This window comes from Leopardus geoffroyi, chromosome A2 (assembly GCF_018350155.1).
Source record: "Leopardus geoffroyi isolate Oge1 chromosome A2, O.geoffroyi_Oge1_pat1.0, whole genome shotgun sequence".
Lineage (NCBI taxonomy): Eukaryota > Metazoa > Chordata > Mammalia > Carnivora > Felidae > Leopardus > Leopardus geoffroyi.
The window spans coordinates 79,082,630-79,107,154 of NC_059331.1; the positions used below are offsets into that span (position 1 = coordinate 79,082,630).

The 24,525-nt window shown below is 48.3% G+C and overlaps 1 protein-coding gene across 2 annotated transcripts in view; it reads right to left on the reverse strand.

Annotated features, from left to right (window-relative positions):
- Positions 1 to 22,392: 22,392 nt before the first annotated feature.
- The window catches only part of CDHR3 (cadherin related family member 3), a 65,346-nt gene continuing 63,213 nt past the window's right edge, over positions 22,393 to 24,525 (reverse strand). For both annotated transcript variants that reach the window (XM_045494476.1, XM_045494475.1), the window contains exons 18-19: positions 24,408 to 24,456; positions 22,393 to 22,959 (exon numbers count right to left, since the gene is read on the reverse strand). In XM_045494476.1, the coding sequence (XP_045350432.1) occupies positions 22,658 to 22,959; positions 24,408 to 24,456 (351 nt within the window). In that variant the 3' untranslated portion in view covers positions 22,393 to 22,657. The remainder of the gene's footprint in view (positions 22,960 to 24,407; positions 24,457 to 24,525) is intronic.

Below are 24,525 nucleotides of genomic sequence, written 5' to 3' on the forward strand. Positions count from 1 at the left end.
ATGGGGCGATCTACTGTAATTCAACTCAAGGAGACTTCTGTGAAATGTGGGCCAAGCTTTTAAACCCTGGCGGATGAGGAAGGAAGCTTGCCTGTTGTCCGTTAGTGGGGAGGGGGCTGGAGGAAACTCTCTGCCTCTGAAATTAGAAAGTTACCTCAGGTGGGGCCAGAGAAGTGGTAACCTGAGGAAATTCAACGTCTTCTTTGGGAAGAACCAAAATTAGGAATGGGGTAGAAAAAAGTAGGGACTCTGTCCTGAAGCCAGGGTGATGGGCTTTGGGCCCAGCACGTCCAGACCCAGCAGACTGGACGCCTGTATGGAGAGCGGGCGTCGCTTCTAGGCTTCCCTGACACGTGTCTGGCTGCTTGTCTCTCCATCCATTCATTCTCATCCTCACCCATGCCAAATCCCACCACATGCCCTCATAGACGCACAAACGTATGTGCACGCACAGGAACCCTCACACACACACACACACACACACACACACCCAGTCCCAAATCTGGCAACGGGCGCCATGGAACTCGAGGACGTGCAATCCCCTCAGCACACCCAGATTTTCCCAGGTCAGACAGGGGCCCACCAAATGTCCAGGCCCCTCTCTCTGTGTCTGGTAGTAAATAGATCCAGGCAGTGACTCCTTAGGGCAGGTCAGATGGAGACAGCCACAGTGGAGGCCAGGATGGTGTCATACACCATAGGGATGTGCCAGCAGGCCCTCCAGTGGTCCTGAGTGGTGCTTGCTTACGTGCAGGCTGAAGGTCAAGGTGGACTTCCGTTCCAAGTCCCCAGTGCTGGACCCTGTGTCTTCAGGGGCTGTGTCTCCCTCCCTCAGCCTACTGATTTCTCTGCACAGAGGATCCCTTTCTAGTTCCCACCCTCTTAAGCCCAGAGAATGGAGGTGAGGGAGCCTTGCTCCTTCCCGTACTGCTCCCCGAAACAGTTTTGGCTGAGAGTTTTCAATGCTTCCCCATCCTTGAGGCTAAAGCCAGAGAGGGTCCCTGTCCCCTCAACCCCCAATTCTCTTGAGACAGGAACACAGAACAGCCTGGCCGTGGGGGACCAGGGTGGGGGTGTCTCCCGGAGGCTTTGGCCTTGAGTTTGAGGAGTGGGAGGGGTTTTCCAAAAAAATAAAATGCATTTATGAATATTTCAAACGATTCTGCCCCATACTTTGTTAGGAAGTTGTGACCTAGAGGCCTTACAAGCTCAAAGTCAAATAGAACAAGACTAGAGAAAAGAGTTGCCAGCAAGATGAGAGGGAAGAGAGGGCTGCCTGGGTGGCTCAGTCAGTTGGGCGTCCGTCTTCGGCTCAGGTCATGATCTCACAGTTCATGGGTTCGAGCCCCGCGTCAGTCTCTGTGCTGACAGCTCAGAGCCTGGAGCCTGTTTCGGATTCTGTGTCTCCCTCTCTCTCTGCCCCTCCCCTGTTCACGCTCTGCCTCTGTCTCAAGAATAAATAAAAACATCAAAAAAAATTTTTTTTTTAAAGATGAGAGGGAAGAGAAAGGTCAAGTGGAGAAATCAGAGTCCAGCGCTGGCTAATTTTTCAAAGGCCGCTCTCTCTGAGCCCCAGTCCAGCCCCAGCCTCCAGGCCAGACCACGCAGTGCCTGAGAGTCAGGAGTCTCTGAGCAGCTGCCCAGGCTGTCATGTGGTTCTGGTTCCTCCACCACACCAGCCTGATGCTCCTGCTGGCCTAACGGGGGGCTCAGAGGAGACCATGGCAGAACCAGATGTTCGAATTAGCTGGTCTTCAAAAGGTCCCACGGCAGCAAAACCATTTCTTTGGGGAGTCACCCCTTCCCTAGCATAAGAAATGCCATGCTTTGAGCCCAAGGCCGACAAACCCTTGCTGGAAAGGGCCCCACAGCAAGTACTTTAGGCTTTGCAGGCCGTGCTGGGGTCTGCATTGCAGTGTAAAAGCAGGCCACGGACAGCACGCAGACAAACGAGTGTGTCCGTGAGCCAATCATTAGAGACACGGAGATTTGAATTGCATATACTTCTCAAATGTTGTGAAATTATATTCTTATTTTTATTTTCTCCCCCCATTTAAAATCATTCTTAGCTTACAGGCCTACGAAAAACAGGCAGAGGGCTGGATTTGGCTGAGAGGCCGTACTTTGCTTTGAGCAAACCCTAAAGCAGAAGGTTGGGTCTTCATCAATGCAAATTAAGAGGAGGTTGATAAGATTTCTAGAAGAATCTAAGCAGAGGATGTCTTGAATGCACTTAAAATAAGATTCGATGGCAACTTCTTCCTGCCACACACAGTGTTGGTTACCCTTCTTCCTTTCCGTACCTTGATGTTTCTCAAACCGACATTTGCCATCCATTAGTGGGATGCAAAATTCATGAACAGCATTTTGGAAAACATAGGATAGAACGAAAAATATATCAGAGTCCATCACACGTAGCAAAGCTTATATCTTACAAAATGTTGCCAGCCGTGTGTATGTTCACATATATACACTTAGATGCCTACGTGTGAGCCAGATTGTAGTGTCAGACATATTTCTGATAGCGGATCATGGTCAAAGCCAGTGCTCTGATGAATACTGGGAAAGAGACAGGTTCAATTTCCAGCTCTCTGAGTCTGACATTTCTCTCTCTCTCCCCCTGCATCCCTGTGCGTTTCTTTGCTGATCAACCCTGAGAACCACTGGTCAGATGTCCTCACCATGATGCTCTGGCACAGGGGGTACCAGAGACAAAGGCACAGGCCACACCTCACTGCCATTCTCTGCACTGCACCGCCACACTGAGCATTGCTCGCTCAGCACCTTGGAGACAGAGTGTCTGGTGCTTAAGGGAAGCTTGGCAGATGTGTGTTGGATGCATCCCAGACAGCAGGGTTATGGGCGCAAAGGCTCTGCGGCTTACGCGAACACAGTGCGATCGTAGAACCCAAAGAAACTCACTGCGAGAGACCTTAGGAGCTGTCTTCCCAGATACCCCACTGCCTGAGCTTACACAGACAGCTCATTAGGGCTCAGTGGGGTCTGAGGCAGAGTGCGCTCCTCCTCTCCTTTGACAGGGAGCAAGTCCTCTTTTCCAAGGAACATGAGGTCCATGCAAACGTTTGGAAAAGCTCACCTTGGCACGAGGAGAGGGCCATCTGCATCCCTCAGTGAGAAATGCCAGCTATCACAAAGGCTCAGAAAGATGTAGAAGTGTATCCCAGCAACCCAGCAGAATTCTCTGTTTCCCGGAGAGTTTGAGAGGTGTAAGGCAGGCCGTGATGGGCACAGGCAGGGGTGGGCTTGGCGGGACAGGAGACTGAGGAAGACTTCCAGAAGCACTGGCAGAAGCAGCCACAGCTCTTGCCCTTACAGCTTGCAGAAGTCCTCTTCCTGAGCCCCTTCCAGATCCCTACCCTTCCTCTGGCTTTGTGCCTCCAGGCCTGGTGACAGCCTTGAAGGTGCTGTTCACAGTCACTTGTAAGTGCAGGGGCTGCAGGTGGCCCCAGAGAGTGACTGCCACTATCTGGGTTTCCTCCCTTCAGGAACAAGGTTTGGGACAATTCCATCACATCACACAGCAGAGAGGAGGGAATAGGTTTTGGGAAGGGAGAGGGGAAATCACGAGGCCAAAGGAGAGCAAGCAGGAACAAGCAGGCACATACCCGCCATTGTGCCATCCTTCCTGGGGGTCGGCGGGGAGGGTGAGCTGGGGCTACAGGCTGGGTCTGCGTCCTGGGTCCGAGCAGAGGGCCGTTCACCCAGGGGCGTCTGGGCCAGTACACAGGCTACCTGGCTTCAGGCAGAGGGAGGTACTGGCATTGTCTCGGGGTCCCCACTGCTCCCTGGGCACCTTGATGGGCAGACAGGAAGCATCCTTGTTGGGGGAGCCCTCACCCAGCCACTTTGGCTGGGTGAGGGAGACTGGTCCCAGCTAGCTCCCACCCAAGCATGCAGAGAGATCTCCCAGAGGCTCCCTCTGATGCCCTCGCCTTTTGCTCTGTTCCCTCCCCGCCCCCATTCCCCAAGGTCCTAGGAAACCGTGCTCCTTGGCATCTGAGTTGCCTCCTGCCCAGACAGCCTGTCCATTGAGACCCTCCATTTGCCAGGGCCTCCTGAGTCCTTCAGGATTTTGGAGAGGCTGTTGTGTGTGTGCTGATGGCCTCAGCCACAATCATGTCACACAAATTAATGGGACTCATGACTGTCTAGAGGCCACCAGGCTGGTGGCCCCCCAACGTACACTTGCAGTGGACCCCGAGGAGGCAAGATGTGGAGACCCAAATTTTCCCTTCCTGCTTTTATTTATTTTTTTTTTAATTTTTTTTTAACGTTTATTTATTTTTGAGACAGAGAGGGACAGAGCATGAACGGGGGAGGGGCAGAGAGAGAAGGAGACACAGAATCGGAAGCAGGCTCCAGGCTCTGAGCCATCAGCCCAGAGCCCGACGCGGGGCTCGAACTCACGGACCGCGAGATCGTGACCTGAGCTGAAGTCGGACGCCCAACTGACTGAGCCACCCAGGCACCCCCCTTCCTGCTTTTAGAGCCAGTGTTCGGTTGCAGTATTTTGTTCTGTCTTGTTTTATTATTTTATTTTCGTTACGTGAAACAAGCTTCTGGTGCACAGGTCTTCATTTTAAACCCTCTCCCGCCTCCTGTGGGTGTTGTGACCCCTCCCCCCGTCCTATCTGGTGTGTTCATTTGAATATGAACTTAAAGGACGCTAAGTAAGTCAGCATAGATGCTGTTTTATGTGGTGGAGCAGATGTGTGTCTGAGGAGACGTGCTTATACAGGCAGCATCACCCTAAAGGCACATCCAGGCACTGCCCTGCCGCCCATTGGGCCCCCAAGACAAACCACAGGCACAGCCAACCTTGGAAGGTGCCCCAGAAGAGGCTCTCCTAGGGAACTGAATGTGCGAATGCCCCCCATCTCCCTCCCTTCCTCAAGGTGCTAAGGACAGCCCCTGACCTCGAGTGGCACATGCCTGTCCAGGGTTGGGAAAACAGCCTGTGCTCAACAATTTTGATGGATTAAAACAAGGGATAAATCTTTTAAGTTCCATCCACATGAAGTTCCAGCACTTTTAGGGAATTCTGGGAGAAGCAGGACAGGCCAAGGAATGCTCACGCAGTCTGGACTGACTCATCCTCAGGGTTGAAGAATTTTTGCCTGAGGTCTGACATTCCCAGTTTGGAATTTGCATAGACCCGAAGGGATTCCTTAGCGCAGCTGAAAGCTGGAGCAAACTGGCTTTATCCTCAGCCCCCATATTCCCCTTGCAAGGACAAGGGTGTGGCCCAAATGTTCTATGGGCTTTTGGGGCACTTGTCTTCTCACCAAGCACAGATCTCCCCTGCATCAGGTACAGAGCAAAGTGGTAGAAGGACAGAGGTTCCAGGGCTGAGCCTAGCACTGCTCCTAATGGGCTGGGTCACCTTGTGGTCTCTGGGATCTCCTCCCTTTATTTGCATAACAAAGGGGCTCACGTAGAGGACCTCAAAACTTTTTGCAGATTTAAAACTCCATGGACAGTTTTCTGTCTCTAAACTCTGCCCAATGCATGGTATTGTTCCGAGATTGTCATGAGGTGTGTGAAAGCCCCAGACAAGCCGAAAAGCACGGTGCACATCAGCACTTCTAATGATGACAGGTCCGTGAGCCCAGGATCACCTGGGCCATCACCTCGCAGATACTGTTCTTAATGGATTTGCCAGCTCCTTAGATCTGAGATTTAACAAAAGCCTGGCTGAGCCCAGATTAGGTTTTTTGGAGAGTGGACTTGGGGCCTGTTCTGTTGAACCACTTTTGCACAGACAGGAGACATTCACAGACCAGGGTGGACAGAAGCAGTGGGGGCTCCTCCCCGATGTCCATCCCTGTACTGAAAGTCCTGTGCCCAGTGACATCAAGCAGCAATCAATATGCACTAAAAGAAAACCCCAAAGTGAATAGTGGTGGGTCATTCAGTGCACACTTTCAAGTGGGTGAATGTCCAAGTCCAGACTTGCATGTTCCAAGTTGGCCATTGTCTTGGCCTTCTTCTCTGGAACCAGTGACGTTTGGCCTGAGGCCCCTGGAAAGGCAGGAAGAATAGAGTCCAGAGGAGGATCCCATAGCACCGGCTGTGAAGTTTCTGTCACCTTCACTGGAAGGGCCCCAAAGTGTGCAAGTCCCAGCAGGTCTTTAGGAAAAAGGGATGATGCTCCCCAGGGAAATCCCACCTAACTAGAAAAAACAGTGAATTTTTACTGCTTATTGTGTACGTGATCTCATTTAATATACACACACCAGTAGGGGGCAGACTTTTGCCATTGTTGTCATCATTATCATCATCATCATCAAAATGGAAGCACAAAGGTGTTAAATAACTTACTCAAGGTCACAAAGAGCCAATATTTGACCACAACTGTATCTTTTTTTTTTTTTTTACTTAGAGGAAGTTTTATTTATTTATTTATTCATTCACTTATTTATTTAATATTTAAATCCAAGTTAGTTAACATATAGTGTAATAATGATTTGAAATCAGGAATGGAATTTAGTGATTCTTATGTGTAACACCCAGTGCTCATCCCAACAAGTGCCCTCCTTAATGCCCGTCACCCATCTAGCCCTTGCCCCCCGCCAGCAACCCTCAGTTTGTTCTCTGTATTTAAGAGTCTCTTATGGTTTGCCTCCCTCTCTGTTTTTTTATCTTATTTTTGCTTCCCTTCCCCTGTGTTCATCTGTTTTGTTTCTTAAATTCCACATATGAGTGAAATCATGTGATATTTGTCTTTCTCTTACTGACTTATTTCACTTAGCATAATACACTCTAGTTCCACCCATGTTGTTGCAAATGGCAAGATATCATTCTTTCTGATCGCTGAGTAATATTCCATTATATATATATATATACATATATATATATACCACATCTTCTTTATCCATTCATCCATAGATGGACATTTGGGCTCCTTCCATACTTTGGCTATTGTTGATGTGCTGCTATAAACACCGGGGTGCATGTGCCCCTTAGAAACAACACACCTGTATCCCTTGGATAAATACCTAGTAGCGCAATTGCTGGGTCATAGTACCCATAGTACCCTCCATTTTTAATTTTTTGAGGAACCTCCCATACTGTTTTCCAGAGTGGCTGCACCAGTTTGCATTCCCACCAGCAGTGCAAAAGCGTTCTTCTTTCTCTGCATCCTTGCCAACATCTGTTGTTGCCTGAGTTGTTAATGTTAGCCATTCTGACAGGTATGAGGTGGTATCTCATTGTGACACCAAGTCTATCTAGTATCAGAGCTGACATTCTTTATCACTAAGCTATGTCTTCTCCACAGTGGGGACAGGTCAGTTTGGTGGCATTCACATTGACTAGAGACCATTTTTTTCTCTTGAGACAGTGTTTGGCAGCAAACTGAAAAGAGTCACCAGAATTTGGTGGATTAAATAAATAAAGTTTGAACAAGGATCTGGAAGTGTTAGAGAAATGAGCTATTGAGGTTTGAGAAGTCATGTCTCTAGGATTCTAGGAGCCTTCAAATACAAGGAGGAATTAGACTATTGGGACAGCATTCTAGGCCTGGGCAGAAGTCAGTCCAGGCAGAGAGGTCCAGGCAGAGAAGCCGCTTTCCCAGTATAACACTCCAGCCCAACCAGGGACAGTGCCAGGCCAAGGGAAACTCCAAGTTGACATGGCCTGAGATAGGTCTCCAAGGTATGAACCTCCTGGGTTTTTTTGTGGTTTTGTGCGTGTGTGTGTGTTTCGTTGTTGTTATTTTTTAAAAGACGTTAAGTAATCTGTACCCAACATGGGGCTCGAACTTACAGCCACGAGATAAGCTTCACTGACTGAGCCACCCACATGCCCCCTCCTGGTGATTTTGAAAGCACTTTGGCTTGAAGCTGGAGCCTCTGGAGTTGGCCTTTAGAGGGTTGATGGAACACTACAGAATAACCCAGGTGGCAGCTGGGTGCTCTGTGTCAGGGAAAAGGAGTATTAAAATGATGCTCAGCAACCCCTCTCTCCCCAGAGTCCTCCAGAGAGCATGAACCTGGGCAGCCTTTGGCTTATAGGAAAATAAAATGTGTGATGCAGAAAGAACAGAGGTGTTGAAGGTGAAGCCAACCCTTTACAATGATTATGAATGTCCCCACTCCTTTTGCCATCATAATTTTAGGATAGGAGAATGTACCAGACACGTGGATCATGGAAGCTATCATACCCATGATTCCTAGCTAAGAAAAACTGCCCCAGTCACAGCCCCCAAGGAGGGAAGTGCTTCCAGCTGTTTCTCATCCAGTGTTTGAGTGCTTTTGCCACGTGACCCTCTCTTGGCCACGTGTGATTGGACAAGAGTGATGCCTCGCCCAGGATGTGCTACCCACGGACTGGCTGGTACTGTCTGATGAAGCCCAGGTCAACCAGCCCTGCCCAAATGAGAATTCGAATCAGCAAGTAGATCAATCACATTATATCTTTCCCTCTTAGGGAATTGATTTTGGAAATAAAGAGAAAATGAGCCAGCTGGTAGCAGTACAAGAACCCTTAGAAGAAGTGCATGAGGAGTACAGTCACTAAGTCACACTGATGCCAGAGCAAGTATCCCTGCACATGGGTTGGCAATGTACCCTCACAGGTGGGTACCACATTGTGCACAGGATGGAGGATGTACCTTTTTTTGCAACCGAAGATGTATATTGCTAAACAGTGTTTGTCAGACAGAATGTTGAAAGGAGTGCCTCAGGCAGAATGGGAGAATCCCAAGTGGCCACATGGGAGGGGAGAGCTAGAGCATAATGACAAAGTGTGCAAAGGAGCCCCAGGTTTCATAGAGTGTGTGCAAGTTTGGTCCCGTGAGTATAGAAGACAGCAGTTGGGGCCATAGCACTTATCCTCAAATAAGGGATATTTGAGGGCTTGAAGAGTAACCAGGTGAATGGGATGACAAGCAGGGATGTCATTTAATCCCTTTAAAGACTTGCCCCAAATTCTAGGATATGAATGTGCACCACTGTATTAGGACCCTCTTGGTTTCAAGTGACAGAAACTCAACTCAAAGGAACTTATGAAGGAACTAGATGGCTTACATAATGGCTCACAGAACTGACTTTAGTCATGGCTGCATCCAAATGTACAATAGCATTAGGAGTTAGCCCTTCTCTCTTACTCTGCTTTCCTCCAGGTGGCTTTATGCTTTGGTTGGCAGGCTCTTCCCACACTTGACAAGGTGGTCAGCATCGTCTTCATGCTTCACGCTTCCCTCCTTATGGCTTAGCAGCCTCAGCAGGCAAAGAGTAATTCCTAGAAGTATTGCACAAGTCCCAGGGACAGCTGTCATTGGTCTGCCATGGGACATGTATCAACTTCTGAACCAATCACTGGGACCAGGGAGAAGCTGCAATCTGATTGGCCTGGCCTGGATCATGTGTTCAGCATGATGTCAGCCCCACCAGGACACAGAGCCTAATATAGAAAATGGCTGTTACTGGAGGGATGTTGAACAGGCACTAACAACAGATATCCACCTTAGCCCCAAACAAAACATCTGAGTACAATCTCTCTGGAGTAGTGATCCTTGAACTCCTGACATTAACCTCCTATAGCTAATGTTGAATAATTTTCTGATCCCAGCTCCATGAGAGAGGACTAACTATATTTTTGGTTTATTAATAATGGGTTATTTATTTATTTTAATGTTTATTTATTTTTGAGAGAGAGAGAGAGAGAGAGAGAGACAGAGCATGAGCGGGGTAGGGGCAGAGAGAGAGGGAGACACGAAATCCCAAGCAGGCTCCAGGCTCTGAACTGTCTGCACAGAGCCAGATGTAGGGCTCGAACCCATGAATCATGAGATCATGACCTGAGCCGAAGTCGAACGCTTAACCGACTGAGCCACCCAGGCGCCCCAGTAACGGGTTTATTAATGAGAGTTTTTATCTACAAACAATAAAATGCACTCTAGTCTCAACAGAAAAAGAATGTCTTAAAGGATATTAGTAGCCATGAATAATACCCTGGTCCCCACCCAGTCTGTCCAGGGACAGGCTTGAGCCCGCTGCCCTGGCCTCTTCCTACGGGGAGCATCTCTGCCCCTGCTGCCTCCAGGGGTCTCCATGTCCCCTGCCGTGCTCCACCCCCCATCAAAAAGCAACCCCACGCAGCAGCTGCTTCCTTGCTTTTCATTCTTCCGTATTGAAGGTTCGTGTTGTTCCTTCCAATTGGCAGAGCCTGGGACACATGCCTCTGTCGCAGCTGCAGAGTTAGTCTGGGAAACTGAGTTCTGATCTCCACCCTGGTGAAGTAATGCCTGAAACATGGCCTACTTTCCTAACTTAGAAAGGCTATTCAAGCAATGCTGGGCTGGCACCAGTATGAGCCACATCCACTACACCACACTTCAGACAGTCAGGTCTTCTGTGTCTTCTGGGTTCCAGAGAAATCAAGCCATGGGGCCAAGACTCTTTACTGCCACATGCGTCCTGCCAGTAAAATCGGTGCGTCTCTGATTTTTGCAACCAACGGAAGGCAGTTAACACAAGTAATTTGGCCATCACAGTCTGGATAAAATGCAGTGTGGGGTAGTGTTTCCTTCCCAGCCAGATTGGATCACAGAAGCTTGAGATTTCTTCTTCAGAAGGAAAGTCTTCAGGGAGGATTTTGAAGGTGCCCATAAAGCATGGTCACACGGAGCCCTCCTAGGACTGCCAACCCACAGACATTTAACGGGCCTTTTTACAGTCTTTACAAATGCCACATCCGGCTACTGTTTAACCACAGACCATCCCCAGCCATTGACAAGAAGCTTCCCCATGTGATAAATTTCCTTCAGAGTTTGGAATCCTAAAGCAGCACTTTCCAGGAGACTTCCCTCCTGTGGCTCCCCACTGCTCTCAGGAGCTCAAGTTATTCAGTTAAGAAATAGATTTTGAGGGGCACCTGGCTGGGTCAGTTGGGGGAACATGGGACTCTTGATCTCAGGGTTGTGAGTTCAAGCCCCACGTTGGGTGTGGAGATTACTTAAATAAATGAAATTAAAAAAAAAAAAAAAGAGGGGTGCCTGAGGGGCTTAGTTGGTTGAGCATCTGACTCTTGATCTTGCTCAGGTATGACTTTATGATTTATGGGATTGAGCCCCATGTCAGGCTCTGTGCTGACAGTGTGGAGCCTGTTTGGGATTCTCTCTCTTCCCCTCTCCACCATTCGCATATGTGCACTCTCTCTCTGAAAACAAACAAACAAACAAACAAACAAAACCAAAACCAAACAAAAGAAATAGATTTTGAGTATCAACTATGTCCCATGCATTGTACTATTGTACTAACACTGGACATACTCTGCCCCAGGGAGCCTTCAGACAAGTATATTAGCCAAAGATTAACTGCAGCAACATGATGCAAGGACAGGAATGAAAATGTCCAAGCACCATTACCCAGAAAGAGATGCATAGTTTTCATTTTTACAGGCTTACTGATCAGGGTCACTTTGGAAGCTGAGGTCTTTGACTTAATACAGGAGTATAGTCATTATATTTTCCAAACATGTAGTCTGGTAAAGAAAGGTCTCTGATCAGATCACTCATCTGTGTAAAAGTCTTTTAAAGGTATCACCATTATATATGTTTAATTATATTTAACAAATGAAAATGATAAATTCGGAGGAAATTATGACCACCTCCGAAAATCCAGCCAGGGCAGTCAGTTGGATGTACATAACTGGCCTTCTCCTCAGAGTACAAAGATGTTCCACAAAGAAACATATGGGATTTGACAGCAAGGGAAAAGAGGAAATGTCTGGTCTAGACCCCAAATATTCTCTCGCGACCTACCACAGGTCTGGCCGTTTCCACGCGGTGGCAGGTGCTCAGGAAAACCACTAGGTGTCGCTGTGAACCCGCGAGAGCCTGGCCCCGCGCTGCGGGCCACATCAGCCCGGTCTGTTTTCAATCAACACGTTGTCAGTTTTCCTCCCCGAGGCCCCAGGGGTGTGCTAGGAATTTTTATTTCTTGAGAAATCCTGTGATTCAGCTGTCCTTTGTTGGCCCTGCTTGAGAGAATGAAGACCGCGCTTGCTCTACCAGCCCCCAGGCAGGAGGTTCCAAGGGAAGGGGTCTCTGGACCGCCAGCTACCATGCCACCTCTTTCTTTTCTCCTGGGAGCAACCCTGGCCTCTGCCTTGCTCTCCCCCTCCCTTTTTGCCTCTTCATCCCCCTTTTTATTTTTCTCGCCCAGTGCCCGCTGGCACTAATGAGCCCTCGGGGGCTCTGTGCAGAGAGGGTACCATCCTAGAAGCCTTGTCCTGGTGAATTTCAAGGCACCCAAACCAGCTCCCACATAAACTAGCTTGCAGATGCCATCCTCACCTTACACCTCTCCCTTCCCCTTCCGATTCGAGCCCTGACCTTGCCCCCTCCTTCCAAAGCAGTCACGAAATTAAGGCGGTGTTGCAGAGGGAGCAACAAGAGGCTAAGCTATCTTCCCAGGAATTCCTGACCCTGGTTCCGGCATAAAGGGGTTAGAAGCTGCACCTGTTTTCAGACCCCACCTCCCTCTGCTACTTACTTACTGGCTCTGAGACCTTTGGCCTTATTTCGCTGTGAGAGCTTTCTGAGCCTCAGTTCTTCATAGGTAAATTTGATAGTACCTCCAGATGCATATATTAAATAAAACCATGAGTACAAAGGACCCCAAGAGACCTTGCACATTGCAAGCATTCTATAAATGCAAAGTGATTTTAATTATTATTACATGGACACTTACACAGACACATTAACACACACTCAGCCAGGGGCGCCTGGGTGTCTCCGTCAGTTAAGGGTCTGACTGTTGATTTCGGCTCTGGTCGTGATCTCACGGTTCATGAATTCAAGCCCCATATCGGACAGTGCAGAGCCTGCTTGGGGTTCTCTGTCTCCCTCTCTCTGTCTGTGTCTCCCTGTTCTCTCTCTCTCTCAAAAAATAAATAGATAAATAAATAAATAAATAAATAAATAAAATAAAAATAAATTATCAATGAAATTAACACAAAAAACAAAAAAAACCCACACACTCAGCCAAAGGTATAGAACTTAGGCCCTCATCTCCTGAATCCATGGCAAGATGGTGTCTTAAGGAAACAAAATCTGAGGGCATTTAGTCAGAGATGCCAGCCACTACCGCTGATTCTAACACTCTCTACTCACGTCAACAGTGATGAAGTTGTTCTGAGCCCAGCTGGGAGCTGTCTTGGTCAATAGCAATAGCTTGCTTGGCAAAATGCCCTGATAGCTGTCCTGGGGCCTTCTGGGAAAAGGCCACTTGTGGGTGGAGACTCACTCCCCCCTCGAGAAGGTTTGGTACACCACTCCCTGGTTTCCAGCTACCACACTGCTACTGTGGGTTTTCGTGGGTGACCACAGGGCAGAATCCTGACTGTGGGTACCCTGTGGCTGTTGTGCAGGCCCTGAGGCCACATACCCTGGAAAGCTTGGGGAAAGGTGGAAAGAAGGCAGATCCGGTCTGTTACCAGAGGCATTTCTAGACCACTCTGTGGGAAGAAGCTAAATGGTAAAAAGAGCCCCTGCTGGTCCAGATTAGTAACAGCAGTCCCATCTGCCTTTGGAAGAAGGGGACTGTTGCTGAGTGACCCAGATCTTGATTTACTGTCTTTGGAAGGCACTAGAATACTTGTAGCCAAGACGAGACGGCTTTTGTTGAGCAGCAGACAGGTAGGGAATGTGTACAGAACACAGAAAGAATAGACTGCCTTTTAGCAGCCCAAAGGCTCATGCTCTGGGCTTGGCAGGACTCCGGAGGCCAGGGCCATTTCAGATCCCATCCCAAGCCAGGCCAACCCAAGCCAGGCGGGAGATGACACTCTTGGATCACACCTGCTGGTCCAAAAGCTGGTATTGACACTGCACCCGTGCACTGGTATTGATTTCTGCAGCCCAGAGAAGCCTTGGACTTTAAGGGAAGAGAGTCACTCCGTGGATCCACCTTCATGTTGAGTCATCTGACACCTTTCCCCACCGGCAGGCAAATCGCTGAACCCTTCCCACTTAGAAGCTGGTGTCCTGGCTCCTTGACCTCTGGGCAAGTTTCCTCATCGCTCCAGCCCTCAGCTTTCTCATCTGTAAAATGCAGGTGACGGGACCATCCTCAACGGAATGCTGGGAGGATTGGAGTTCGTGTAGGCAGCGTGCCCAACACATGTTAGACACATACCTGCCATCCTGAGGTTGGTGGACACATAGTCTGCAGACCACTCACGTGCAGAGGAAGCTTCCATCAAGAAGCTCAGTGAGGTCAACCCACACTCCAGACCACCCCCAGACTCCTCATGCCACAGTAGATAGGATCTGGGAAGGGCTGAATGCCCCATGCCACAACCTGGATGGGGCGAGGGCTGTCTCGCTTTCTTTAAAAATTTGTGCAATCAGGCGCGCCTGGGTGGCTCAGTCGGTTGAGCGTCTGACTTCAGCTCAGGTCAAGATCTCACAGTTGACGAGTTTCAGCCCCGCGTCAGTCTCTGTGCTGACAGGTCAGAGCCTGGAGCCTGCTTCAGATTCTGTGTCTCCCTCTCTCTCTGCCCCTTCCCTGCTCATGCACTGTCTCCCTCTGCCTCGAAAACAAATAAACGTTAGAAAAATTTTTTTAATTTGTGCAATCAGAACACGTGTCTGCGTAAGAACTTGTACATGAAGGTTCATTGCAACATTATTCGTAACAGCTGAGAGGTAGAAACAACTCAAATATCCACCAACTGCTGACTGGATGTGGTATGCTTATCCAGTAGAACATCACTCAGCCACTATAGGGAACGAACTACAGCTGTCTGCTGCAACAGAATGGATCTTGATAACATTATGCTAAGTGAAATAAGCCAAGACACAAGAGGACAAATATTCTATGATTCTATTTATGCGAAATGTCCAGAGTAGACAAATCCATAACGATGAATTAGGAGGTACCAGGGCCTGGAACTGGGGAATGACTATTTATGGGATTGGGTTTATTTGGAGGGAGATGAAAATATTTTAGAATTAGATAGTGGTAATGGTTGCACAACTTTGTGAAGACACTGAAAACCACTGAGTTTTATGGTACGTGAATTAAATCACAATATGAATAATGAAATTGTCACACGCACAAAAAAGGACCGCTTAGCATGCCAGCTGGAGTATGCTTTGACCGCGGACGGATAAACGAGATGGGCAGTGCGGGAGTGGAGCTCTTGTGAGCCTCGCCTATAAATCATCTTAACCAGCTTCCCTCCCTCAGCTGTGCCTGGTTCTGAAGGGGCTATGGCAGCTGCAGAGTTTTCTCGGTGCCACGGAAATCAAAGGGCTGCTGAGGACGCTGGGGCTCAGACTGAATGCTCGCCTCCGGCACCGGGCCAGCCTCAGATGCAAAGTTCACAAGCATGCTTTGCCTTGGTCTTAAGGTTTACAGGGATCATGTTTCCCAAACCAAAAATCAGGGCTGATAATTATGGTTTGTGCTCATGAGGATAGTAGGATATACCATGTGAAGTTAGAACTGTCTCTAAAAATCTAATCACAAGTAAAGCTCCAGTTTTTGCCGGACATACTCATCTCCCTTTTTCCCTCTAAGCAGACAAGTTTCCTAAGAACTTAGACGCTCTGGGGAGTCACAGGGATCAATTTTTTCCTACAGCCCAGGTCTCCAGGTGAAAGGTATTTGATCATGGGGCGCCTGGGTAGCTCAGTTGGTTGAGCCTTCGATTTCGGCTCAGGTCATGATCTCACAGTTCATGAGTTCGAGCCCCGCATCGGGCTTGCTGCTGTCAGCACAGAGCCTGCTTCGGATCCTCTGCCCTCCTCTCTCTCTGTCCCTGCCCCACTCGTGCTCTCTCTCTCCAAAAATAAATAAACATTTAAAGAAGAAGAAGAGGAAGAACTGTACAACAGTCAGCCCTTGTCTGCGACTTTGTTTTCTGAGATTTTGGTTACCTGTGGTGGACTGTGGTCCAGAAGCAATGATTCTCCTTCTGGTTTATCGTCAGAAGTTTTGGTGGTAGCCCAGTGTCACCATGCCCACATTCACGTGACTTCATCTCATGTCATCACAAGAAGGAGGACAGGACAGTAAGATTTTTTTTATAGGACAATAAAATATTTTGAGAGAGAGAGAGAAAGAGAGACCACATTCACATAACTTTTATTGATGTGTGTATATTGATATGATTGTTGCATTTTACTATTAGTTATTGTTATTAGTCTCTTACTATGCCTATTCTATAAAGTAAACTTTATCAGAAACTTTATGTATGTATTGGAAAAAGTATTACATACAGTGTTAGGTACTATCCGCCATTTCAGGCATCCATGGGTGGGACTTGGAACATATTCCCCACGGGTAAGGGGGATGACTGTCCTTTTCAGACTGAGAACAAATGTCATGCAGTGCTCAGGTTGAATGAGGTGCCTGCAACGTTTCCCAAGGCAGGGCACAGACTCCAGACCTAGAAAGTCTATGCCTGTTTCCTCTGGTTCATCGAAGCCCGTTTGGAATGTTGACAGGAAGTTCAGTGCAACAGACACACTGAGGGGTTCTCTTTTCTTGCCCAACATACACATGACCACCATCCTCGGAAAGCGACAGATCTCAGAGTAGGCATTTGGACAGTCGCATTCAGGAGGAACTGTTCAGTGTTATCTGAAATAACTGCATCTGGTAGCTTCCGTTGAGGGAGTGGTGAAAGCCTCCTGGGGCACCTTTATCTAATACAGAATAGGGCCTGAGAGAACTCAGGACTTCTGTCACTTATGAGACACTCATTCAAAAACGTTCTGTAAAATTTCCACGTACCCACCACCTCCATCTCTGCCATCCTGGACCAACCCACCGACATTCATATCTGGATTAATCCAATAGCCACTTAATTGGTCTCTCTACTTCCATCCCTGTTCCCTGCCTCCCAGAAGTCTATTCTCAAGTCAGCAATCAGAAAGATGCTTTAAAAAAAAATAAATAGTGAGGCGCCTGGGTGGCTTGGTCGGTTAAGCGTCCGTCTTCGGCTCAGGTCATGATCTCATGGTTTGTGAGTTCGAGCCCTGTGTCGGGCTTTGTGCTGACAGCTCAGAGCCTGGAGCCTGTCTTCAGATTCTATGTCTCCTTCTGTCTCTGCTCCTGCCCTCCTCATACTCTGTCTCTCTCACTCTCAAAAATAAATAAACATTAAATTTTTTTAAATAAATAAATAAGTAAATAATGAAAAAATAAATTACATCGGGGCACCTGGGTGGCTCAGTAGGTTAAGCATCCAACTCTTGATTTTGGCTCAGGTCATGATCTGACGGTTTGTGAGACTGAGCTCCCCATTGGGCTCAGCACGTAGTACGAAGACTGCTGGGGATTCTTTATCTTTCTTTTTCCCTGTCCCTCACCTGCTTTCTCTCTCCCTTTCTCAAAACAAGTAAATAAACTTAAAAAAACCATAAATTATATCGCTCCTCAAAACCCTGCAAAGGCTCCCATCATACTTGGAGTAAAAGCCAAATTCCTTACAGGGGCCCACGAAGTCCTATGTGATGATCTCACAATTCCCCACCCCCTCACCATACACGCCCCACAGGTGACACATTCCCAATCTTTCCCCACAGATGTATTGCCCACTTCCCCACAAGCCTCCCTCTGAAGTCACTTCTGGGCCTCATGCTCATCACTCTGTTCCTCCTACTGATCCTTGGCTTGCCCTTGCCTTTGTATTTCCAGCCTGGAGCCTCTTCCCAGTTACCTGCATGGCTCTTTCCCCACTTCCAGCAATAGATTCTCATCTTATCATGGGGGCGTTCCTTGAGCACCCTCATTAGAGTGGCTATCCCCACCCTCCATAACCCTGACCCCATTCATTTTTTTCAATGGCATTTACCACCATTAACACTGTGGATGGAGGTGTGTATATATATATATATATATATATACACACACACACACACACACACACACACATATATGTATATGTATATACCCACACCATATATATACACACATATTATATAGTGCATATAATGTACAATATCTATATACATTATATATAGTGTATATATAATCCATTTGTCTATCATTCCTGTGGAAATAAATGAAGACCAACCATACGAGAAAAGCAAAGGCTACTACTTATTCATAGCTCACTGTAGCAAGGGAGTCAGCCCCATCACTTGAATTTTAGCAGAGTCACTAAGGCAGGGAAGCTTAATACTGGACCAAAGGTGCCCTGATTGGAGGCTGTTGGCATGGGGGGGCCGCGGGTGAGCTAACTGGAAGGGTGATTGGTGAGGAGTGGATATTTGGCTTTCTGTGGTTGGTCCTAAATTGGAAGTGGATATAAAAATGAGGGAAGGTGTCAGTTATTAATCAAGTCCTGGCCATTGTGGGCAGATTGTTACAGAAGTTATCATTTACCTTCCTAGATTGTTACTAGAGCTCACAATCTGGCTTCCTTCAAGTCTGACTTACAAAAGGCTGGCTTCCTGTGCCCTTGTTGTAGATGGGGGGGCGGGGGCAGTTTCCCGCAGGTTGTGGGTCAGAGTTCTGTTTTTATATATGGTCCGGCCACTGTTCATTTGCATCGTCAGTCTCTCATCCTTTGCCAGGATATGGACTGGCGAGAACATTGTTTTATTTACTGCTATCTCCCCAGAGCCTGAAATAGTGTCTGGTACCTAGTAGGCACTCAGCGACTGTTTGCTGTTGATTATCATGTTTGTCCAGATCTAGTGAGAAATGCTGTGACTCTGCCACGTGACCTGGGTAGAAAACTAAAGGCAAGCTTGCATGATTCAATCCAACTCTACAAATGTTTGTTGAGTGCTTGCTGGTATCCAGTGGGCTATCTATGGGGTTATTCACTCAGGTTACACAGGACAAGCACCGGTAGAAAATTGATTGAAGTCTGAGACTCCGAATGCTTTGGCCTTTGCTCAAAATTTTTCTTTTCTCCCACCTGGAACTCATCTCTACCTTTAAACCCCTCAGGCTCCAGGTCTCCCATTATACTCGGAGGCTGCGGTGGCCCACACCTGCTCTCTCCAGCACTTAGGACCTCGGCAGCTCCTTTAGTCGTTGCAAAGCACCTGTGTGGTAGCTGGCTGTCTTCTCCATGAGGTGGTTATCTTTTCTGTTGGATTTTTCCCTTCTAGAGCAGGAGCCACATCTTGCCCCCAATGCAGGTGACACACAGGAAGGTCTCGGGGGTCTGAGTCTCTCCCCATCCCTCCTATGTTTGACCTTTTCCCTGAGTTCCACATCAGATGTCTCACTGGCCTCAGGATACATCTATTCTCTACACACGGAAGTTCCAGCTGGCTCGGTGCTGCCATTTGGAGATGTATGCCGGCCTGGTAACCCCAGGCTGGGGGCCCCCTACTCAGGTATCTCAACTGTTTTCTTTTTTTTTTTTTATGTTTATTTTTGAGAGAGCAGGAGACAGAGCATGAGTGGGGGAGGGGCAGAGAGAGGGGAAGATATGAATCTGAAGCAGGTTCCAGGCCCTGAGCTGTCAGCACAGAGCCTGACATAGAGCTTGAACTCATGAACTGTGAGATCACGACCTGAGCCAAAGTCGGACGCTTAACCACCTGAGCCACCCAGGTGCCCCTCAACTCTTTTCTGACAAAGGGCTCTGCGTGAAGTCTTTTACAAAAAAATATTTAAATGGTTCTGAATTATCTGTTCTTCCAGGAAAGTTTGGGTTCATCTATCTTTCGGCTAGAACACTCAAGGAACCAAGAAACAAACAGGCCAGGATGGGATTGGGAACAGAACTTCTGGGGATGGCCTATCAGCAGAGGCCAAGGTCAGCCGTGGCAGACAGAATGCAAGCTTCTTACAGGCAGGGATTCAGGGCAGCTGTTTACTAATGAATCAACACCTGGTCACAGTAGATGCCCCATAAATATTTATCGGACAAATGGGAGTTATAAACATGCACATTAAGTTTGGAACAAGAAACGCCAAGTTTCAATAGAGACCACTTTCAATGTTCACTCATCTCGTTGCTTCAGTCTCCTGAGCCATCACAAGGCACACTGCATTAAAAGGCAAGTGACAGAAGTATCGATGTGAAAGAGGGCTCTGAGGAGCGAAAGTGTCATTGCCCGGTTTCTCTTCATGAGCCATGCGTGCTTGTAACACCGTGCCCCCCACTGGAACTCCGTCATTCACCACGTGGTTTCAGATCCCTCAACAGTTATGGGTCCCTTTGTGGTCTAATCCCTGAACATCTCTGTCCCCATTTTATGACTCAGAATCTGGGGCAACTCAACATTAGCTACAATAAGTCCATATGTGTTTAAGGCCCTCGAAAGGGAAATGTGAGAAAATCTGCACAAGATTCATAGGACTCCCCGGCTTTTATTCAGATAATTTTTTTTTTTTTTTTTTTTTTTGCCCCGTCAAACCCGGTAAATGTTAGAAAACAAACGGCCTCAGTCCTGGGCCTCAGACTTCTGATTTTCTTGATCTGGTAGTCAGATATGCAAAGGGAAAGAGCAGGTTTTCTCTTGGCCGAAGAACATTTTGCCCAGTGCCTCTGCTGACCGTGTGTCTTGGCTTCCTTGGGGCTCACATCTTGGGCTTTGGAAGACAAACGGCTCTTCCCGCCCATCACCAGGAGAGAATCTGAGCTCCTCAAACAGACCCCAGCCTTCAGGAGGTCCCTCCCTGTGCCCGACTTAAATCCCTTCTTCTGGCCGAGAAGCCTGATTCCCTCTTGGCCTGTCATCGCTGGAGAAGGGGGAACAGATGCTTGCTGCTCTCCTTTTAATCATCCTTAATGGGCTCATAAACAGTTATTAGGTCCCCCTTCAGCCTTCTCTGAGCCTCATTTTACTTGCATTGAGGCTGAGAGCTTCTGAGGAAGGCATTTTACTCAGGGCTGCACAGACTTGTGGAGTCTTAAATGGGTAATCAGCCACTTCACCCACTTTAACCTCCACAAATGAACAGCTCTGCCTCCTTTTGCAAAATTTAAATCTATTCAAGGGAGTTCCCCGGCAACCAACCCTTATTAATAAATCACGCCTGCTCTAGGCCAGGACGGGACATTTTTTTTTTTTTTTTTAATGTTTCTTTCTCTTGAGAAGTCACACGGGTGCAGAGGCACACAGTAAATACACAGCTGCTCCCTCGAAGTTCTGCATTTGCAGAATCGGGAGTTCTCATCTGGCTCCCCAACTGGGAGAGGGGAGAGGGGTGCTGCCCTAATAGACTCTCGCCCGGTCCTTTCTTGTGGTGGTTGGACTAGGAACACAGCAGCTGGGGGTGGGGGTGGGGGTGTTGTTTCAGCTTTGAGAAAGAGTGATTGCGTTTCCGGAGAAATTTTAACCCAATGGCTAAGATTAAAAGGGCCGACAACACCAATTCCAAAGCAATTGGAACTCTTGGGCGTTGCTGGTGGAAGTGTAAATCAGAGCCACCAACTTTGGAATTCTTCGCAGATCCCAGCAGTGGCTCTAACAATTCCCCTCGTGGGCACATGCTCAGAAGACACGAGTGTTTATGCTCACCAAAACACCTGCACAAGAAAGTTCATAGTGATGGGATTTATCATAGTAAAATACTGGAAGCGGCCGCCCAAGTGCAGAATGGATAAAGAAACTGAGGCATACTCCTGCAAATGAGGAGGACGCACAGTGGAGGAGAACTGGATTGCCAATCCGCAGCGCAGCACGGATGAATCTCACAGACGTGATGCTGGGTACAACAAGCAGGGCACAAAAGAGCATGTTTCGTGTGATTGCATCCCTGCGAAATTCCGAAAAGGCGATACTAATCTATGATGATAAAGATCAGAATAGCGGTTATCTCTGAGGGGAGCCTATTATGAGTGGAATACCTTAGATCTGTGCACTTTATTGAATATAAGTTACACCTCCATAAAAAAAGAAGAGTAAGAAAAGATGTGCGTTGTGTGTTCTTCTTCCCGGATGAATAACTCATTATATATTCATCCATTTTTTTTTCCCTCTGGCCTGCTTCTTTCAAAAAAGATCGGAGGTGACTACGAAGGCGTGTGGCTTTGAGTGTATTTATCAGGGAGGCAATCTGAGTGATACTACACAAAGGGCAGGTCATCGAGATGAAACCAGGTGTGAGGGGAGCCCTCAGCATTCATGTCGGAAGTCCTAAGCACTTCCTAGGGGGTGAACCGAATGAAGCTTCCCAGTAGTCACCACGAAGAAGAAACACGGTTCCTCCTCCAATAGCTAACGGTTCATCTGATCAGAGGACAGAGACCCGAGAGAAATTTCTCCTGTGCTGTCTCAGAAAAAGGCAACTAGATAATCAAGCCCCTGTCTGTTTAAATTTTTTTTTAATGTTTATTTATTTTTGAGACAGAGAGACAGAGTGTGACTGGGGGTGGGCAGAGAGAGAAGGAGACACAGAATCAGAAGCAGGCTCCAGGCTCTGAGCTGTCAGCACAGAGCTCGACGCGGGGCTCAAACCCATCAACTGTGAGATCGTGATCTGAGCCGCAGTCGGGTGCTTAACCAACTGAGCCACCCGGGCGCCCCGCCCCTGTCTGTTTTAAACATTCCATTTCGGATGGATCTCCCAGTCCCTTCAGACCATGTTTTCACCCCTAAGGCACTCCCACACCTGCCCTCATGGAATTTAGGGAGAAGCAGCATCCCAGGGCCATCAAGGTCCCTTCGCTGTGCTGCACTGTGGGCCCCACAACCAGGTCCCCATTACTTTCCTGGGTGCAGTTTGGGGGAAGCCCTGCTCGTGAGGGCTGTGTTTCTGCTCTTGGGGGTGCCGAGCTTGCCATCCTGGTTTCTGGAACTGGGGCTTGCATCCTCAACCTGTGCTTTGCCGCTCAGCCCATCTTGCTCGCCGGTGCTCCCGGGTGGCCCGGCCCCTTCCCCTGCGACAGGTCTACTTGGAGCAGCTCCATGGGGGCTGAGCTCTTGCCATCTTGGCATTTGGGTTGAGGGATCTTTCCACTTTCTGGTTCCAGTTTTTGAGTTGAATTCATATACTGCCCCAGTAACTAGAGGGAAAAAATACGCAACCACCATATAAACGAGGGAATTCAGGATGCTCTCTTCCTCCATCTCTAGCCCGCTCAGTTCGTACCGTGAGGGAAAGCTGAAAGGCACTAGGAGGTGTGAATCAGGGCACAAACTTTGCCAGCCCGCCCTTTCCACGAGCTACAGGGCTCCAACCCCACAGGTAGCAAATATCATGCCTCCCTGGGTGAGGAAGCTCAGGACAGGCTCTCGGTTGTGAGATTAGAAAGCCACATAAATCTTGAATTCCGTGTCAGTTCTGGATAAATTCAGTTCCGTTTTTAATGGGGTTACCCGTCATGTTCTGAAGGGTTTGTTTTGAGAGCCCCCGGAATCCCAGATAGAGAAAGGAAGTCACCACATAAGGAGGAAAGGGCTTTTTTATCTATGTTAGGTTAGCAGAGATTGGTAGATGCGGACACTGAGTCTGGCCTCTGTTGAGATGGTGCAAGGGAGCCATTTTTATTGTGTCAGCGTGGCAGACACTAATTGGTGTGTTTATTCACATTAGTTCAATTTGCTCATTCCCCCCCCCCGCCCCCGCCTTTTTTTTTTTCTTCCGTCAACCCACAAATGTAGGTAACAGCCTTGGTCCTCCCTGGCTTTTGCCCCAGAAGCTGGAGTTTCAGGCGATCCCGGCTCTTGCCATTTCCCTGCGGCAAGAGTGGCCTCTCGGCAGGGGATCCCACCAGCACTTATGCTAATGTGGGCACATTATGGTAACAAGTACCTAATAATAGAGGGAAATTTAATTCCAGCAGCAGCAGCAGCCTCTCCTGGAGAGGAGCCATCCTCCCGAGAAGGACCGAGCCGCTCACATTTGAGGGTGGCAGGGAGCCAGCACGCTTGCCTCCCGAGTTTGGTTTCCTTCCCTTTATTCACATCTATAATTGAGCCTTTGTAAGTGGAGGGATGTGTGTAAAGGAGCTAAATTTGGAGCTGATTTCATGGGGGTGACGGGAGCTCTGGAGGCCAGCTTTACCTTATGTTCATCTTGCCGACCAAGAAGAAATTCTTGGCCCTGATCTAGGGGGAAAAGGAGCCAAGCCTGCCATTTCTCCCTATCTCTCACTACCAATAGGATGGTGTGAGGAGCATTCAGAAAGGACCGGGGAGGTGGTTGAGCTCCAAAGAGCAGGCAGAATTCAGTCCGCTGAATTGGTTTGTGATTTGGGAAGGGAGGCGAGAGAGGGCAGGAGGCGTCAGGTGGAAATCCTCTGAGGCCTCACACATGGTCATGTGCTGGAGCGTGTGCCAGCCAGCTCTGCTCAGAGGTGATCTCACGCTGTGTTGCAGCGGGAAAGGTCAGGAGACATAACCGAATGATGGACCAACTGAGTTGAGGGCAGGAGATTGGATGGGGTCCTCCATGACTCCACCAACCTGGGATGTGAAAAACACCTTTCGGATGGCATTGCCAGTTAATTACCTGGGTCGATGGCTTCGCCATCAAAGACAGAGTTCATCTGGATCGTTTCCTATGGAGAAGAAAGAGACAGCTTCAAGCACAACCCTACACTCCTCCCCCCGGGGCCAGGCCACTCATC